This window comes from Periplaneta americana, chromosome 17 (assembly GCF_040183065.1).
Source record: "Periplaneta americana isolate PAMFEO1 chromosome 17, P.americana_PAMFEO1_priV1, whole genome shotgun sequence".
In the NCBI taxonomy this organism is placed as follows: domain Eukaryota; kingdom Metazoa; phylum Arthropoda; class Insecta; order Blattodea; family Blattidae; genus Periplaneta; species Periplaneta americana.
The window spans coordinates 8639197-8654944 of record NC_091133.1 but is presented as its reverse complement, the minus strand read 5'-3'; the positions used below and the strand labels follow the sequence as shown (position 1 = coordinate 8654944).

At 35.6% G+C, this 15748-nt stretch overlaps 1 protein-coding gene across 8 annotated transcripts in view; it reads left to right on the top strand.

Annotated features, from left to right (window-relative positions):
• The window catches only part of LOC138693007 (zinc finger protein 501-like), a 161261-nt gene that overhangs the window by 111839 nt on the left and 33674 nt on the right, over positions 1 to 15748 (top strand). For 3 of the 8 annotated variants that reach the window (XR_011330195.1, XR_011330192.1, XM_069816507.1), the window contains one exon: positions 14452 to 14552. Coding sequence is in view for 3 of the 8 variants with exons in the window: in XM_069816507.1 (XP_069672608.1) it covers positions 14457 to 14552 (96 nt within the window). In the remaining 5 variants the exon portion in view is untranslated. Of the gene's footprint in view, positions 1 to 9496; positions 9585 to 14451; positions 14554 to 15748 lie in introns of those variants that run through there. The other 5 variants (XR_011330191.1, XR_011330193.1, XR_011330194.1 and 2 more) reach the window with 2 other exon arrangements.

Sequence of the window (15748 nt, the reverse complement as noted above, 5' to 3'; positions counted from 1 at the left end):
AGCTGAGATTCTGATGGAAGTAAAGAAGAAAAGAAACAGAGTTTGGTGATACAACTTTGAACAAAGCTGTTCATCTGAGCCTTATTTATTGACTCTAGAAGATCACAACGATCTCATACGAGATTTGAAGTTATCCGAAACACAGCCTGAAATGCTTGCTTCCTGGCTGAAAGGATGGAATCTTCTTCAAAAGAATACAAAGATATGTATCCTATCGTAATCGTCATTCTCAATTTAAAGACTATGTTTCTGAAGAAAATGGCTTAGCTTTTTATAATGACATTTCTTTTCTTATGGAAACATTTGGTATTGAACATAACCCAACAGAATGGCGCTTGTTATTTAATTTCTCTAAAGTTAGTTTAAAAGCTGTGCTTCTGCATAATGGTAATAAATTCCCATCAGTACCTCTGGCTCACTCTGCTAGTATGAAAGAAACATATGAAAACTTTAAATTTATATTGGAGAAGCTGCAATATGCAGTGTATTAATAGAATATTTGTTGTGATTTTAAGTTAATTGCACTTATTCTTGGTCTGCAGCTTGGTTACACAAAGTACTGTTGTTTTTTGTGTCACTAGGATAGTAGGGACAGAAAAAAACCATTACATTAGAAAAGAATGGCCTAAACGCGAATCAATCATTCCTTGACAGAAAAATGTGAAACATGACGCATTGTGTAATCCTAAAAATGTGTATCTACCTCCGCTACATATCAAACTCGGATTAATGACGAATTTCGTCAAAGCCATGGACAATACTCCTGGTTTCAAGTACTTAAAACAGGAGGTTCCTAAAATTATTGAAGCAAAAATTAAAGAAGGAATATTTGTGGGTCAATAAATGCGATCACTAATGCATGATGAAAAGTTTGAGGAACTATTGAATCCACTGGAGAAAGCACCTTGGCAAGCATTCAAAAAAGTTACTCACAGTTTTTTGGGAAATCGAAAGGCGGAAATTACCGTGATATTGTCAACGATCTTATAACATCTTATAAACATTTCGGTTGTAATATGTCCTTAAAAGTACACTTCCTGCACTCGCACCTAGATTTATTTCCAGAAAATCTTGTCGAAGTGAGTGATGAGCATGGGGAACACTCTCATCAGGAGATTTCAGCTGTGGACAAGAAAAAAAAAAAAAAAAAAGGCAAATGGAATCCCAATATGCTGGCCGATTATTGCTGGACCATCAAGACGGATGCTCCATAGGCGAAATATAGCAGAAAATCGTCATTTTACTTTTTAGGTGAGTTAGAATGTTTGAATATTGTGTAATTAAGAATGTAGAAAATATTAAAGTGTTTGAAATTATGAACGCCTGTCTCTCAGAAACCTTGCGTGATGAGGAAAAACCGATATCGTATTTGAATTCAGAAGAAAAAATACAATCAGAATCACATATATTTCTTTCTGAGACAAAAAAAAAATCTTTTTTATTCCTCAGTGTAATTAATTCATTCGTACACAGCCCACTAATTACTCATGCTGATGAAGATGCTGTTGCATAACAGAACAAAACATCCTAATGTTAACGCAATATAATAATAACAAAGATTTCAATAGTGATAGGCCTACCTTGAAACAGTGCCTGATTTCACTTTGATAAGTACCGGTACTGTCCATGCTGCTTTATGAGCAGTGATCGGAAGTTTGTGCCCTAAAACTTTGATGAATATGTATGTATTTATGCCCTAAAAATAGCGTAAATATGCCACAAAATATGCTGATTCAATTCGAGCTTATTTTAACAAAATAATAGATTCTAGGCAGCTTATGTTTAATCCATGGATGTTCAAGATCCTGCATCATTGTCGATTACTTCATAACATTATTTATATTACACTTGACAAATAAGTAGTTAAATTGATAATGGTTGGGTGTAATATAAATAGATTTATTTGCAAGTTAGGTTTACTTTTGCTTAGGTGTGCTTCATGGGTCATCCCATATCAATCACTCAACCTGACCTCCTCAGATTTTTATGAAACGTTCGAAAATCATTCTTCCCAAAGGTATAAATTTAAATATATTTTTTTATAAAAATTCTCTCATTTTAGATTTTTATGTAAGTCATTGTTAAAATATAAAAAAAAAAAAAAAAAAAACTTATTTGCGCTAACGTTTCCAATCTTGAATAACTACAAATTCTACAAATCCCACAGAACTGTTTTACACCTAATTTTAAACGGAATCCCACGAGATTCAGTTTGTTATGCAACTTGACTATCTTTAGTAAAATAAAAAGAAAAGGAAGAGATAATTTTTTTTTAATTTTTAAAACCCTTTTAAAATTAAAGTGGAAACTACAAAACCTGAAACATTTGAAGGGTACACGGAAAAAACGATCAAGGTTGATCAAAAATCGAAATTGAGTTAATAATGCTATCATATAGTGGATAAGAAGTACTATCATGTGGTGTAGCTAGTAATAAGAAATTATCGTTCTTGACATTCCACTACGTCAATTTCTGTTAAATACACACATAACAAAGTATTAAGTGCTTAAACTTCAAAATTGGTTTTTCTCGAAACTTTCTAAAATGGACCTTGATCGTTATTTCCGTGTACCCTTCATTTAGAATAGGATCTTAATGGGATCAGGAGTAATGATGAACAGTCCGTGTTTCATCTAGAAACATATTACAATAGCTTGTGTTAAAATTGAGACATTTATGCATTACATACTATTATACTTGTTTTTTTTTAAAGATGGGACATGACAGTTAAGTGGCCGAGCTTGAAACTACAAGCCATGTTACCAATATGTACTACCACACTGCCAGCTGATGGAAGCTAGCAATTGTCGTTAAGATGGCTGACGTTAAAACATTCATTGACAATTGACTCGAAGGTAAGAAAACGATACAAAAATGGACAGAGAATTAAAGACGAAACGTACCAGTGCACAGTAAATGTCGCAAAGAGAGCTATTAAGCACTCGTCTCGTGGGGACTGTAAGTTTGGCAATTCAACCGTCGTTACCATAGCAACAGGCCTACTACGCTATGTGACATTCAATTGTTTTTCCGATCGCAATGCTTCTGTCATGTCCCATCTTTCAAAAAGCAAGTATAAGTAATGGGATGGTTTGACGCCATTTCAAAAGGAACCGGGATGCCATCCTGCCACATCTCCCATACCTCAAGGTCTGGCTTGTAGGCCTACATCAACGTGACTATTTTATTCCAGTTTCTAATAGTTATAATGTTTGAAGATATTTCGAGATAAACAGTATTGAAAATGTGACTCTCAAACAATGCATGCAGATTGATAACAAGTCTGTACTGAAAACTGTTACAAAAAATTGTAGATGACTTGTATGAGAGTGTACCAAAACTTTCAGGATATTCATTTATCGCTATTCAACAATCTGCCTATTTGCGACATCGGAAAGAAAAATCTATCTCAAAATGAATGTATTGTAGTTTGTGATTTTGCTGAGAATTATTAATTTTTAGTTCAAAATTCTGCGCAAGGATTTCATTAGAACAATGCTCAAGAGACTATGCATTGGTTTGATTTACACTATGTAGGTCGGGAAAGCAAAAAGTTGATGCACTGAAGCCTGGTTGTTATCTCTGATTATATGACTCATGATACTGTTGTTGTTCATTTATTCCACTGCCTCATGATTGACTTCTTAAACAAACTGCCTCGAAAACCTGAAAAGCTTCATTACTTTACAGCCGAAGCAGCATCACAGTAGAAAAGTAAGCCCTACTTCCTTGATGTAACATTTACCTGTGTAATTTTGATTTTTCGCTTTCTCACGTGGAAAGAATGCATGTGATGATGTAGGATGGAGGGTAAAATGTTTGGCAGCACTGGCAAGTCTCTAACGAACAAATTATGACCCTTCGCCAACTGTATAATTGGGCTAAAGACTGTATCACGAACGTTAATTTTTTGCATTCCACTAAGGAGGAAGATCCTGAAGAGTAGGTTTCAATCAGCAAACACAAAAAAAGGGTACTCAACAATTTCACAGTTAAAACCTTGTAAATGAGATTAGAGATTTTGTGAAAAGTTACTAATTTTCAGAGGACACGAGAACATAAAACGAGCTAAAAGAGTATATAGAGCTGCCATTGTGCCGCCATGTTTGAAGAAAGTTGAACGATCGTCCGCCATTAACTTAAGCGCCCAAAACTGAGTGGGTGTGGCGATAAGTAAGCGTTGGAATCGTGAAGCTGTCAAAATTTCGTTTGCATAAATAAGTCAAACTGAAGTGGGAAAGCCTAATGTTTCGTCAAATACGTGCTAGTAACTTAATCTAAAATAAAGCACTTATGTACGGGTTCGATACCCGGCCCCGGAACAATTTTTCCCTCGAAATTATTCAAATCAACTTTACAGGGACTTACACCTGAAAGCTTGATTTCCATATTATACGTCACTGTACGTTAATAGAAAACCACAATTTAAGTCATACAGAGTTATAGCTTACATTTGTATTTATATTGAATTCATTTCACGAACCTGACCAGCAAAGTAGGAGACAGTAACAAATTAGGAGCATTAAACATCACCATTGTTAATCATAATTAATTATTATAAATTACAATTAAATGATCTCTTTTACAGAAGGTAGGCCTAATGTAAAAGGTGTCCTCTTTTAGCTAAAGGTGACTGATACATTCACAAATGTAGAGGTGGGTTCCAAAGTGTCCAAAGTCTTTTTTTTTTTTTTTTTTTTTGGATTTGAACTTGCTTTATTCACGTATTAATTTATATTTTTCAAGCTTGTATTATATGAGTCGTCCAACAGCAAAACCTATTATGTCCTGTTTTTAAAAAAATTGTAGTTTTTGGCACCATGTCATTCTACAGTTTCGAATACATAGGTTAATACAGTATTATGATTTTTCATATTTCTGAAAAACTGAGACTGCATGTCATTCTACAGTTTCGAATACATAGGCTAATACAGTATTATGATCTTTCATATTTCTGAAAAACTGAGACTGCAGCAATATTCGTTATGTTCAATTATAGTACATTTGTGATTATTAGAAAGTAGTATTAAAATCGTTATGTTCATTTTGTGACACTGAATTTTGGTTCACATATTTCTAATATATTCACATCAGATACAACTTTCAACATATTGATTTCAAGTTATAAGGTTGGTTAGTCTGCAACATACTCTTTCTACCTCTAACATGCGCTTAAGTGTGGCTTGAAAATGAGTACAGGAACGGCTGAAAACCTAATTGCTAGTGCCCTTCATCATTGGTTGATATCAGTTGGTCAAGTTGGCTGCAGATGGTTACGGGGACCAAAATAAGAATAAAATCTTATTTGGTATGCTCTGCAAATATCTGGCAGAACAAATCCCTGAACCAGTAATGCAAATAAATTTGTTATTTCCTGAGGTAGGGCACACCTTTATCCCTCCGATTATAGTCTTTGGACGAATTGAATTTGAAATTAGAAAAACATTCAACAATCTTTACTGGCCAAGATTATGGAAAAACTTTCGAATCTCATGCAACAGTGACTTGTCCGGGAGATGATTGTGCAGTATTGGATTGGAAAGAAGCCATTTCCACAGTCATTAAAGAATCTGGTGAAAGGCATTTCTAACTTCAACCTTGCAAGATGGTAAGGATCAGGAAAACAAAAAAAGGAATCTGTGTCATAAGGGGAGTTGCCAACTACAATAATGTCTTAGGAGAAGTGAAGACTATATTGAAACATGGGATATAGTTGAATATTCAACAATAGTGGCTGGTGACAGAAATCCTCGGTGAGGCCTGATGTAGCTACTTTATGCAGGTCTAGAGAATGTTTATTATTATTATTATTATTATTATTATTATTATTATTAATGGAAAATAATAAAATGTTACTCACTAAATAAGTTGCTATTTGTACAATGCGGTTGACTCTGCTCTCCTTCGCATACCACATAATCACTTTTATTGCTCGTGCCAGGATGAAAAAATCTGTTTCTATTTAAAACTTCCCTTCAATAAATATAATTTTTTTCTCGAAAAAGGATTCTCTTAACAATGAATTAATTATATCATCAATATCACTCGCATCTGTTTCAGTTTTCATTTTCCCAGAATTCGCAATAAGCTGGACTGCATTCATTACTATATGCACCAGTTGTTAAGTACAATAGTACAACACCCTCGTGTAAGTCATAAAATGAGACACAAGGGAAGAGAACAGTGTGGGCTCGCACCTACTAGACAGTGAAAATTTTTATGTCATTTGCGTCTTAATTAGGAAGCCAAGTCAACACTGCTTCTCCAACTTCCTCATCCACAAACTCCCTTCTGACCTTTCAAACGACTATTGTTAAGAGACCGGTTTATGGAACAAAGAGAATGGTGGGTGGATATCGGCCAGGCCAGAATTGGGCTTCAGTTGCAGCATTTCAAGTGCAATCTCAAAACCCGCGAAAATATACGAAATGTAGAAACCAGACAAGCCAGAAGATTTCTGGCCTCAGGAACACGTTTTACTGCATGACAGGTCTATATACATCACAAAGTTCAAGTACTTCTGCAATGCTACATGCTTCATTCAAACATATTGTGACAGCCACGTCCAGAGTTAATCACGCATCCCGCAAAAGAGTGGGCGCGTAGGTGAGGGAGGGGGCTGCAGCCACGCAAACTGGAGGGTATGGACGTAAGGGGAACGACGGCACGCTGGGCCGCGGCAAAGAGGGGGAAGTAAAGCAGCTGCGACTGAGGGGAGAAATTCAGAAAAGTCTAGAAAGGCTCCATCATCTCGGCATTTGTAGAAATTTCGAGCATCGTACTTTCTGGAAACTATGGTTTAGTGATAAATACGAGACGCGAAGGAGGAGTTAGTTAGTTGTTGCTGGTATTCGACAGCGAGTGAACCAGCAGTGCCTAGGAGTCTAGGGTTCGACACGCGAGTGAACTTGAGCAGCGTCCAGGCGGAAGCAACGCAGTTGGAAGTCTTGAGTTCGAGTGCAGTGGACTGTCTCTAGAAGCCTTGGATTCGATATACTGTGAACTTGAGTGAATGAGCTAGAAGAACTAGCCAAGGCAATGAACTGTGAACTGACAGTTGTTTTGTAAATAGTGCTTTGTGAACATTAGTTAAGATTAGCAGTACATTGTTGTTCTCAATAATCCAAGTAAATTGTTATTGTCGTCTGTGGAGTGCAATAACGAATACTGTGTTGCTGTGTGGAGTGGAAATCCCATTGTTGATGGGAGTGTTTAAATTCAGTATAGAAAGTGATCATTATTGTTGACAATAAAAGTTACATTGTTGTGTTGAAATAAAAATTACAATATAATATGACATACAAAAACACAAAATTTGAGTTCATTTAAACCAGTAACTGAGGCCAGGTCTCACTTTCCTCAACCAATTGGTCGCCACTAACATTGAATCAAATGAAGTATAAAATGGAATAGCCTACCACTAAAGAAAAACTTTCATATTTGAATATACTGTTGAAAAAACACTCTGGAGATGACTGGAGTGGACTGGAAAGTCTTCTATTTTTTAAAACATTGTTCTCACAGCAAGAATCTATAGCTGAGGTAGGTACCAGATCATGAATCTGATATGGAGATTTGATACAAGAGGAGGAAGAACTAGCGGTGTAAAGTGTTTGGATAAAAACCATATTTTCATATACATGTTGTGCTTATAATTGATGTATTAAAATATTGTATAACATTCTATAATGTTAACACAATGTCCACATCACACTCATTGCAATTATTTTTTGTTTACTGCAGCAAAATGCATTATGTTCTCCTCCCTGCTCCAAATCTCAATATGTCCAAACTATTATTTACAATAACATTGTTAACCTTAAGTCAAATTTTATTGCTTTATCATTGTAAATTAAGAATAATTTTTGTAAATTTTTGGTAAATATCTCATTTCTATCTTTGGTCTTAAAAATGGCAGTTTTTTTTCGCACTTTCTGAAACATGTGTTTCAATCCATGTAACGAATTTTGCAAATCGACGACTCATATAATTGCCCAGGTTTATTTAACACACTCTCTTAATTCTTGACTTAGTGCCTGCGTATGTTTTCTCAAACGGATCTAAGGCATCAAAATTATTTTATCAATTTTTTTCTCATAACTTGTCATTTGGATTAGGCCATTTTGGAATCCACCTCTTCAAATGCTCATCTGTGTTTGTTATGATGGTGCTACACTGGAGCTATATCTGTCTTACTATGTTTACCATGTAACTACTCACTCGTAGCAAATTTCATAGAACTGAACAATAATTATTCTCGTTTAAATATGTTTCAAAAAGTTATACGTAAATTTGACATGAGATCTTCTCAAAACTTGCCCCCCATACCCGTCTTCAGTTCCTGGTTACGGCGCTTTTCAAGATATTATTAAATTCATGGACTTTATATCCTCTCTGATTACAACCAAGATCTGGTTTTGCTCAATATGGTGTTCCCAGCGAATAGGGATTATAAAGAATGGACACTGAGCGAATTTTCCTGTGTTTTGTTTCTCTGTGCGCCAGCGGCTAGTTCCACTTTCAAGCGCTAGAGATAGTGTAATCGAGCATACGCTAAGATAATAATTGAGAATAGAATTAAGGCACAGGATCCAAACATCGCCTACCTTATTGCATAATCCAGTAACGCTTTGCTTCAAATAAATTCAAGTTAATAGCTTTTCCTTATTTCTCAATGACAAACTAGTTGTAATAATAATATTTTATATTTCAGATATCATAAATTATATTATAAAATAATATAATACATTATAAAATTAAGTATCGAATTCGTTTAATATTTGTATATAATATAATATAGGTATATGGTTTTACTTCTCGTAAGAGTTTTGTTTTTCCATTTTCAGCGCTATCAATTCATTACATATTTTAATTGTTGTTGGGGTCAACGTCTGAACTCTCATTATAAAGGAACTCTAGAGTCTAGACATTACAGTTAATGAAGGATTTATTATTTTATGGATCCAGTTTATTTTATTTGAGTACATAATGTACCTAGATGTATTAATTGTATGTGTTATATTTCCGCTGTGTCGACTGCTAGCTGGTGTGATGTCAGCGCGAACTCTAGGGAGAAAGCAGAATCTGACGCTCTAGCTGGCTTGAAGGTCATTGAAATCGGTCTGGCTACATCAAAGGTACCGACGCGAAGTGTCCATTCTTTATAATCCCTATTCGCTGGTGTTCCTGCTTCAATAATGCAGGTATGGAATCTCAAGTAATGTTCAAGATGAAGTAAGAGACCAGAGTTATTGAATGTGGTGGAAAAATCAAATTAAAAAATGTGTAAAAACAAAAGTCATTTCCTAATAATGAAATGGGCCTATAACAAAATACTAATCAATAACGCTTAGACACACACGCGATTCTGTAAGGCCCAGTCGTTTATTATATGTTTGTATTTTATTTATATTTTAGTCAATCTGGTGAGGCCTGACAGTTTTCAAGTAGTTTTCGTAATCACGGCTGACTTGATCGCAATAAAAGCTTTTGTACCTCTGCAATCGTGCAGTCCAGTTCTGTTCGTGAGTGTGAGGAAATTCGTAAATTGTGGTTCATTTTCCTTTTTTAATATTTCATAGAGGTGAGTATTGCAGTTTTGGCTTCGGTGTAATTACCCTTTGAGTTTTTGGGACGCGCTTCCGTATAGGGGCAGCGGCAAATTGGGATTACGGTACTTTGTACTGATTTAATAGTTACTTAATATTGATAAGCGTATTTTGTTTACGAGAATGAAGTGCTTTCGACACGGTATATTATAATATTGAACTTGGTTATGTTATGGTACAGAGGTTACGACATGTGACGGTTGTAGTGGGACGCCATTTTCGTGTTGCGAATATTATGATTTATTTGAAATGTTTACGTGATGTGCCTATTTTGTGTAGCTATCACATTATTTTTTATCTTAGTGGGGGATATTACTTTACGTAAAAGTGTGTGTTATAATAAGGTATGTAATGTAAATATAAAATTAGGTAGTAGAAATAAAGTAGTTGTGTGCGGACAGAGGGAAAAAGGATGGATGAATGAGAGTGTAGAAGAGTGTGCGAGTGAGGTAGAGGGAGTGGAAAGAGAGGGTATGAGATAAATGATACTTTTTTTTTTGTTTCTGCCTTGAGCGTTTTTTGAGGTGTTGTGATGTTATATTTTTTTCTCGGAAATGGTGCGTTTCTTTGCATTATCGTTCAGGATATTTTATTGCTATATTATGTAGGTTCTTTCTTTTTTTTTGGCGCTGGCCTGTACGGAAGCGCGCCCGATTAATATTATTTTAATCTTCATTGCATGTGTAGTGCCTAGTAGGATCGAAAATTCACTAGCAAGATTACCACACTTACACCAGTACTGCGGTGGGTAGAGCGACGCTGCAGCACGAAAAAATAAAAACATTCTTTACATGCTCCTGGCTGGGATACTTGCGCTAAAATAAATATTCAGCAAAATTTCGCTCGCATCAAATGGCTGTCTATTCCTTACAACATCCTACACTCTTCTGGCATGTTTACTCAACTTTGTAAAACAATTTATTGCAGCTTTCCTTGCCTTGTGTGTATACTTTCCACAGTGTATTCTTATGGAACTGTTATTTGAGGTCACTGGAGTCTCGCTTAGATCTTCATTACACCTAGCGTATGTTCTTTTATAAAATCAGACCCTTCTTCTCTATATTGTCGTAAAAGCTCATGTGGCAACCTGAGGACTCCATAATTCCTTATGAAAGAATGTTAAAATGTTATATATTACCTCGTCTTTCACGTTGCAGCATTGCCAGCATATGGATTCATAACACATTCATTCCGATAATTCTCCCTGGACGTTATATAAGTTCATACGAATTACTGTTATTTTGATTATAAAATTTTCCACTCAAAACATACCCTGGACCATAAAGAGATTCTTAGGAGATATGTATCGCTCTCCACAACATTTCCTCGCCACACTTCACTTTGACAGCACTTTTCACTACATTTGAGGAAGATTTATAACTCGTTCACAAGCAGTCGACACACATCAGACTCCAGAACGTCGATTAGTTTTCGGCATTGGATCCTGGACTCATTTTGCTGGTATTATCACTTTCATATCATTCAGGCATTAAATAACCGTAGCAATTCATAAAGCGTCGTAATATAACCAATAAACAAAACATCGATTGGCACTGTCGCAGGTTTAAATCTGCACAAGGTAACACAATAATACGTAAAATTATGTACAGGAAAGAATGGGTATTGGTGTAAATGAAAGGAAGAATAATGAAAAAAGAGATGAGGGAAGAAGTAGAACAATACAGCAGATCATGATATACGAGTACAAACAGGGGATTAACAAGCCTGAGTAGTGATATTGTGTATAAATTGGATACGAAGTGCAATAACCTAAAATTTACTCAGAAGTAATGTATGCACTAAAATCTAAATAATGCATAATGTGCTTGGAGTTAAAATGTGCTCAGATAAGTACGTTGAAAGTGAAGTACATAAAAGTAAACAGGTGGTTGGTGTATTGTAGGTCTCCATGTAATTTCTGCATTCTTCAGCAGACCCATTTGATATGTGTACCAGTATATACATAATTTTTCATGCACAGAAAAATATTAAAACGAATTGACCAGACGACACTGTATAGGCTACTGATGGACTACAAATCCCCTAGCATAATATTTGGACATCGTACTCTGTTGCCGAAAAAATTGCCCAACTTAACGAATACATTCTTAGACTATACGACAAGCACGCACCACTAATAAAGAAACGCACAAAGAAAACTCCTGCGCCTTGGATGATGGGTGACATACGTGAGCTGATGGCGAGGAGGGATGCGGCTTCCCGAGTGTACAGACGTGACAAAAGCGACCTTCTCTACAACCAGTATAAACAATTACGTAATAAGACTACTCAGACCATTCAGAATACAAAACTAAAACATTTTCATAATCTTTCCCACCTGGCTCTAATTCCTCGAGGCTATGGAAAAATATACGGAACCTAGGACTAGGAAACATATGTGAAGCTGATAGTATTACGATCCCCGTAGAAACCCGTAATGACCACTTTGCATCTGTACAGACACTTAACTTAGATGAGACGGAAAAAAGAATGACTATTAACGAGCTACGAAATACCCCACTATGGGAAGTTTCAGTTCTCTTATGTCACAGACCTAGTCTTGAAAAGAGTACTGAAATCTATAACTACTCAAGCTGTGGGAGTAGATAAAATAAATATTAAATTACTCTGTATGATATCTGATATAATACTGCCTACGCTGACATACTTATTACTGCTAATTTTCCAAGCCTCTGGAAAAAAGCCTTTATCCGTCCTCTCCCCAAAACTAAAACTCCATCTTCTCCGGACGACTATAGACCTATTAGCATCCTAACTGCATTATCAAAAGTACTGGAACATATTGTACACAAGCAACTGACAGCATACTTAAACCATAACGGCTTACTTGAGGATTACTAATCAGGATTTAGGACTGGCCACAGCACTACAACTGCGTTACTAAAAGTCAGTGAAGATATACGCGAAACTACGGGTGACGGTAAACTGACTTTATTGACTTTACTTGACTTCAGCAAGGCCTTTGATACTGTTGATATTGCCCTCTTTTATGTAAATTGAAAAACTTGAATTTATCGGATAATGCTGTCACTTAGATTCAATCCTATCTCCGTGACCGCCAGCAGTGTACATTAATTGGTGCTAGGTCCTCTACTATTTACGATATATATTAATGACGTGACAAAAACCATACAGCACTGCAGATACCACTTGTTTGCTGACGATTTACAGATCTATGTACATTTTCGTCCTGATGAACTGACACAGTGACCACAATAACTGAAGACCTAAACTCTGTCTGTGGACACAAACGTTTAGACTGAGGTTAAACCCAGGAAAATCGCAGGCAATTGTAATGGGAAATCAGCGCTTACTCAGTAAATTGATGACAAAACCATACCAAGACTGGTCCACACCTGTGGAGTAACGGTCAGCGCGTTTGGCCGCGAAACCAGGTGGCCCAGGTTCGAATCCCGGTCGGGACAAGTTATCTGGTTGAGGTTTTTCCCGGGGGTTTCCCTCAACCCAATACGAGCAAATGCTGGGTAACTTTCGGTGTTGGACCCCGGACTCATTTCACCGGCATTATCACCTTCATATCATTCAGACGCTAAATGACCTAGATGTTGATACAGCGTCGTAAAATAACCCAATAAAAAAAACAATACCAAGACTGTCAATAAATGGGTTGTTTATTAAGTATAGCGACACTGTAAAAAATCTTGGATTATTAATGGACACAGATCTAAACAGGAATAGTCAAGTAACTCACATCTGCAAGAAAATATTTTCATTGCTCCACTCTCTAAATCACTTGCGAAACTGTCTGCCTCTTTCCATAAAAAGAAACATTATTCAATCACTAGTGATGCCCCATTTTGATTGCTGCGATTCTCTCTTGACAAATATAACTGCAATTTAGTTGAAAGACTACGTGTTCATAATGTGTGTGTCCGCTTCATCTGCAATACTTGTAAATTTGACCATATAATGCCATCTTTTGAAGTTCTTTCATGGGTCTGCCTAAAGGAACGTAGAATAGCATATTCTTTATCTGTTCTGTGTAGAATATTGTTCACTTCTACTTCAAAATATCTGAGAACTCGCTTTGAATATCTTACAACGTTACGGAATCAACATCAGGCCTTATTATCCATTCCTCATCACCATACCTCTTTCTATTCATCCTCTTTCACAGTGTCAGTTTGTCGCCTATGGAACTCCTTACCTCGTCATGTTAGGGATTGCCGAACGGTTAACCAATTTAAATTAAGAGTTAGGAATTACATACTTTTTCATGAAATTGATTTGTGAGAGTTAGCCGATTTTTAGAGGTTATTCTGTGCATATAAATTGCCATTTAGGCCTATCATAAAGTAGAATTAGGATATGAATTGTAAATAACTTAATATTATGTATCATCTTCAATTAATATTTCATTATAGCCCATGTAAGCTTGTTAATGTGCATGAAAATTATTTTTATATTTAAGTATGACTTTACTATTTTTGTCATTGTTTCATTATGTATTTCACTTCTGGTAGTGTGGAAGAGAAGGCCTCATGCCTTAACTCTACCAGAATAAATAAATATTAATAAAATACGTAGTTATTTTCAAACAGATATTTAGCTACTACAATAATTAAATTCACTGTACCTTTGCTTTAGGTATATTGTTCTTAGTGAAAATAAATGCAGTAGCTAAATTGTCTGTCGTTATAACACTTATACTAAATGTGTTCCAAATTTTCATGTAAGTTATTATTAGTTTCCGAAATGTTTAGAAAATTGATAAGAAGTAGTTCATAGCAGCCTGTAATAAGTGTTTCCCAATTGCTCTGTTTCTTTAAATCAGTTTCAATTGTAGAATATTTGTTTCAGTTGTGATGGATGTGATCAAGAGGGAACCTGAGGTGGACCCATTGGACTTACAACCACATGCTGGTGCATATGAAGCAGAAGTGAATAAGTCTTTATCACAGGTAAAGTTGAAAGCTTTACTGTTTTTTTCTAACAATGGGAGAAGTGCAGATATTTTCCACTTTAATTGAGTAGAGCGCTAAGAGAAATTAAATTACAGGACAATAGAGAAAGTTACACAACGCATTATGTTCTTTACCTAACATAATTAGGAACATTAAATCCAGACATTTGAGATAGGCAGGGTGAATTCAGAAATGCGTATAGAACGTTAGTTCGAAGACCTGAGGGAAAAAGACCTTTTGAGAGACTGAGACGTAGATGTGAAGGAATAATATTAAAATGGATTTGAGGGAGGTGGGATATGATGGTAGGGACTGGATTAATCGTACTCAGGATAGGAACCGATGCTGGGCTTATGTGAGGGTAACAGTGAATCTTCGGTTCTTTAAAAGCTATTTTTAAGTAAGTATTGAGTAGATCAAATTAGGCTAAATTCCCAGGTAGTAATTAGCTGTTTCATAATGGTAGTATGAATTGCACGTGGATTCGAGTCTGGATGTAGAAAGCAACTTTCACATGAAGTGCCACTAGTCAATGTGATACTGTCACAGTTAAAATGGAAAGAGCGTGAAATATATGCAAAGATTCTTCTTTATGACACGGGATTATTTGTTTTATATAATGATTGTATTGTAAATATTTGTAGCACAGAAGATGTTATTCACCTTTGTAACCAGTACTGACTCTAATGACGGCTGATGAAGAATGTAGAAGTGTACAATTTTCAATAACAGATATACCAAAATATTGTTTTGAGGTTTGTAAAACAGTAAATGATTGTAGTCTATATGCTGAAAACAATTTTGTTGGATTAATATTTTCAAATTTTGGTACCTACTGTTGATAGATATTTTATAATACCAGTTTGTATTGTCCTAAATAATGAAATGCTCTACTCAAAAACTCTCGCACTTCATCTAGGATATAAATAAAACTCTTTGCACTTGTTACTAGGGCTCGAATTTTTATGTGCTAAGAAGTCAGGAAAAAATGTGACAAGAAAGGAAAAATATTTAGTTATGTTTCAATTATTTTTTGTTAATATAAACAATATGCAGTACTCACCAGTGTAAATTATGCTTTCTCGCCAGCTGAAGAATTACACTACACAATTAGATTCATCCTCAAATTGTCCATCACAAATGACTAACGATTATCGCGGAAAACTGGAGAAAAAGAGCACCCTGGTGAGTGA